The 4,709-nt window shown below is 40.9% G+C and overlaps 1 protein-coding gene across 1 annotated transcript; it reads right to left on the reverse strand.

Moving 5' to 3' along the window:
* Positions 1-1,380: 1,380 nt before the first annotated feature.
* Positions 1,381-3,418, reverse strand: TRH (thyrotropin releasing hormone). Its single transcript, XM_075514350.1, has 2 exons — positions 3,223-3,418; positions 1,381-1,967 (listed from the first exon to the last, which is right to left on the reverse strand). Exons 1-2 carry the CDS (start codon positions 3,416-3,418, stop codon positions 1,381-1,383), a joined length of 783 nt encoding a protein of 260 aa, XP_075370465.1.
* Between the last annotated feature and the right edge of the window lie 1,291 nt (positions 3,419-4,709).

The raw sequence follows: 4,709 nt of genomic DNA on the forward strand, positions 1-4,709 counted from the left end.
AATGTCGGTGGAAAACATACTTGTTTATAAAAAAATAACATTCTAGCAAAATATTGACATGCTCTAACCTCTTTGTACAAGAAGTAATGTGAATAACTCGATAACTCAATTGCAAAAATCAGTAAATCTATTGTTTAGACCTGTGAACAGGAAATCAGACTTCTAGTAAAGTTCCCTGTGAACTAGGTGACAAGGTTGCTGTGGGTTTAGCCCAGGTGCACAATTTTGTGTCATACAGGTAGAAGATTTGAAAAGGGACTCTATCTATATGCAAATCATCCTTCCACTTCAGTAGCAAAACAGTTTTACATATAAACATGTGCTGACCACCAGCATGCAAGAAGATTGTGTCTAGAAAAATATCCTTTGATGTTAATTTATTTATTTTTATTTAGCTTGGGTTGGTTTTATGTTTTTCACTCCATTACAGTATGTTTGCACAACGAGTAAGGACACCCAGAGTTGACTATTGATGTTTATTGAATCATTCATATCAAATAAACACTTTTGGGAGTCTGACACGGAAAGTAAAAGCATTCCTTTGAGAGGAGAGAAATAAGAAATCCTTATGGGAAGAAAAGGATGTCTGCTTGTTTCATTTTTAAATGTCTGAGGAGAAGGCATGATTTCAAGTGGCATGACTGAAATGTGGACACACCAGGGTGGGAGTTCTAGTAGGGGGTCTAGACAGTCAGGTTCACAACTTGCAGTTGAGATGCTCTGGGATGCATTAACCCTTTGCACGGTGCAGCCTCTTAGATGAAAAGGGTTTTTATATGCCAGTTCCAAGTCAAACTATGAAGTCAGTCATCTAATCTGTTCCAGATGGAACAGTTCCTATCTCTGTTTCGTGCTTACTGTCTGGACAGATTGTAGTGCGCAAGGGTTCAGGTCTCATTAACGTATCATTTAGAATTGAAAACCTATTCAATTTCATTTTGAAATAATTGGCATATGTTGTTCTTTTTTCTCCCTCTCTATTAATTTACTGATTTCACTGATGTGAGAGGAAACCATATAATTATTCCACTTCAGTAGCATCAGAACAGTTATTTAAGCGCCTGTTTTAGTCATTTGGGAACAGAAAATTGACACACATAGTGGGATTATTCTGGGGTCTGGGCCCATAAGGAAATGAACACTCTTAACTTCCTGAAGTGGGGCAGTTGAAGGCTCTCAGTACTTGCCTGTCCCATTCAGCTGGATCCTTTAGTTCCTCTACTTGAAGTGTATGACAAAGCCATTAACTTAAACGGGAACATTAATGCACTGAAAGATAGGTGCAGAGGTCAGCAGCAGGAAGCCAAAAGGGAGTGAACAGAATTTTTTAGTGATCTGGCAGTTTACTTCACCAAATGCAAATGATACACAATTATTTTCTCATTCCTCTGTTTCACTCTCCCATGCTGATCTCTTTCCTGGGTGCTGGCGTTTTTCTTCTGCCCTGTCTTTGCTAACATTTTCTACTAAATCAAGCAACAAGCTGCCTTTGTTACAGGTGAAGGACTCCTGAAAGTTGCATGGGCCTGCATCATCTGGGCTGTCAGAATTCCAGTGCCTTTTTCCAGGGTGCTGGCGTTTCTCACCGTATTGGTCATTTAGGTCTACCTCATCATTCCAGCCTCTTTTGCTAGGATGCTGGCGCTTGTACATCAGATACCTTCTGCCTGGATGCTGTCTTTTGGATAACTCATTCAAGTAGGTTAGCTGTGCGCTAGGGATGTCAGCATATTGATCTGACAATGACCTTCTGCCAGGATGCTGTTGCTTTTTCAGCTCCAGATAGCCGTCAAGGTCATCTTCTATCTCTCTTTTCCCTGGATGCTGCCTCTTCTGAATGTCTCCGTAAGATGTGTCTTCCTCAACATCTCTTTTTCCAGGATGCTGTCTCTTCTCCAGGTCACTTAGGTACTTTTTCCCAGGGTGTTGTCTTTTGGAAAGCCGTTCTGGCAGAGGGGCATTTGATTCTGTTCAAGGAAAAGAATAACGTTAATGAGCCCCCATAATCCTCACTAAGGAAGTTGAAATGGGAATTTGTGGAGTTCTATGGTGCAGGATCATAATCTGTTGCTCATTATGCCCATTTAATTGCACAGTTAACTGTATGGTCTTGAATTTTATCACTCTGAATGGCATCTGTCAAAACAGTTCTGGCACATTTTTAGCAAGGATGGATTGATACATTAGGAACTAGCTGCAGCCAAATGGGAAGACATGCGATGACAAAGCCTAATGTGTTGATTCAGGTAAATGTGTCAGATTCAGGTAAAGGGAGATGAGTAAAAGATGCTGAGCAGCTGGAAGAAATCAGCTGCAGAAGCTGGGTATGGGGAAAAGCTGGAAATCAGCATGACACAGAGAAAGGCTAGGGCTGAGACACAAGTAGAAGCAGGGATGTGGACATTTGAAAGCCAGCTCAGTATTTCCAGCTACCAATCATAACTCTGTTAGTATCTCTTACTCATTCTTAAGCTCTTTTTAATATTTCAGGTCTGGGATCGACATGACCAACTCTCAGCACTCATGTGAAGAGGGAGGAAGGCTTTTTCTATGGGCACTTGGCATCAGCTCCTCTTTCCACTGTGAAAGGGCTCTGTGCTTCTTGTTGGTGGCAGACACCTATGTGCTGCTTCTTGAAATCCCTGAGTCTGATTTGCTTCCACTGCTGTGACTAGTGAGAGCAGAGCATCTGCATGCTAGGAGGCGGCGGACACTAGAGCAGCCTCTGCATTCCCAGCCACAGAAAAGCCCACCTCTGTTGGGGTGTAGAAACCAGTGGGTTGAAGTAGTAGGTGAATGGCAGCACTCCCACCTCCAACTAACATTAGGTACAGGGTCCACAACTGGGGAATGTCTTCCACGTGTCCTCTTAGAGCTTCCCTAGGGAAGTACTTGCTAGACAGGCAAGTTTTCTGTGACAGGCTTCTACCTTCTTATTATACAGCAGCTGCTTAGTGATGGTACAGCATTGCCTAAGCGGGGAAATCTTAGAGAAGAAAGTGCCTTTTGAGAACTCTGTGTCAGCGTATTGCAGCAGACCTCCTATCCTTCCCCTCTCCTTAGTTAGAGTAATAAATGTATACATTATTGTATACATTAGAACCTGGGAATAAATGTAATAAATGTATACATTAGAACCTGGGAACTATACATTGGATCTAACAGTCTCAGCCAAGTACTATGCCAACATCACCAGATGGATGTCCCCAGTGATACATATACCTTTATTTATCTCTTCTTCCTTTTCAGCTTTCTTGAGGACAGACTGAAGAATGAGGCTTTCAGATCTCTGCAGGATGTCATCCAGGGGACTTCTTCCCATGTTCTTGCTTCCTTCTGGAAGGGGCTGCCCCCCGTTGAGGCAAACACCACACAAGGTCAGGCAGAGGAGTAGCAGTGGCAGCTGGATAGATGGCATTGTGGGACCGTGGTTCCTGCAACTTCCATGGGAGAGAGAACAACAGGGGAGGAGGATGAAGCAAACAGACCTAGCAATAATAGCAATATTTCCAGACACTGAAAAAGAAATATGGCATTGCTGTAGGGGCTGAAGTCTCTTATGAGGGTCCTTCCTCATTTCTGTAACTAACCTCTCAGTTTATTTTATATTCTTCAAAGAATCTGTAAATTCTTCATAATTAAAACCACGCATTTGTTAATTTTTCCAGCAGAATAAATATGAACATTTTAAACACCTAACTTCCCGATGCACAGATAGTTCTGAAAGCCAGTGATTTTGCTTTGCTTTCTGCCAAGAGGCAAAAATAATGTATCTCTTGAACTTGTATGTTAACTGTTGCCCCACATGAGGTACGCACACATATACCTGCACTAACAATCTCCACCAGGCAATTCCCTTTGCTAAGGGTTCATTTAAAAATAATACTGGGATTTGCAGCACTTTGATTCCACCTTTAGTTAAAGCCCAACTTTAATAGTCCATTAATTTTTTAATATCTATTTCTATACATTTAAAGTAGCTGTGTGTCTGTGTATTTGTCAATATAATAAGATAGCTATGCTCTGTTGGTCAGGGAGATTTCTTGCACTGGGGAAGCACTTCATATATTTTTCAGAGACATCATAATAATAATATCCCCTATTACCTCTTGCCCAGATAACAAGTGTTCTTCTATTTCTTCTAGCTAGCACTGGAATTCCTAATGCACTTATCATGGATTTATTTTCCAGTAAGCAGAGTTCCTTCAGTAGAATGGAATACGTCTTTAATACTAGTATAGCAGTCATTTAGCTTAATTATATCTTCAGAATATAACAGAAATGCACAATTTTGCAAAGTTCTACAATTTTTTAAAATAGAGAATGAGTTTATTACCTCTCTTATTGGCAGGTTTCTATCAGTTCTGATGAAGTCCTTGGATAACAGCCCTAAGAATATCACATAGGCTACTTGGCTCAGAGCAGTCTTTAGAAGGAAAGTTAGAATCAGCTAAAAAGGAAATGATTTGGTAAATTACCTGGTTTGTAGTTTCAGATTTTTGCTTGATGCATCTGCCAAGAGATTGTTTAGTCCTTTAAAGCTGTTTGCACATCTGAGCTTCAAAGTTGCCCTTTTTCTGCTACAGACACACAGAGTATCCAATAGAACTGTTGCTAAGTTCTCTTTGGATGGCTTGTGTCTCCGTACTTATACTGTACTGCCTCTGAACCTTTTATGCAAATAGCTGTGAGGTAATTTAGGTGATGTG

Source organism: Mycteria americana, chromosome 11 (genome assembly GCF_035582795.1).
Source record: "Mycteria americana isolate JAX WOST 10 ecotype Jacksonville Zoo and Gardens chromosome 11, USCA_MyAme_1.0, whole genome shotgun sequence".
Taxonomy (NCBI): domain Eukaryota; kingdom Metazoa; phylum Chordata; class Aves; order Ciconiiformes; family Ciconiidae; genus Mycteria; species Mycteria americana.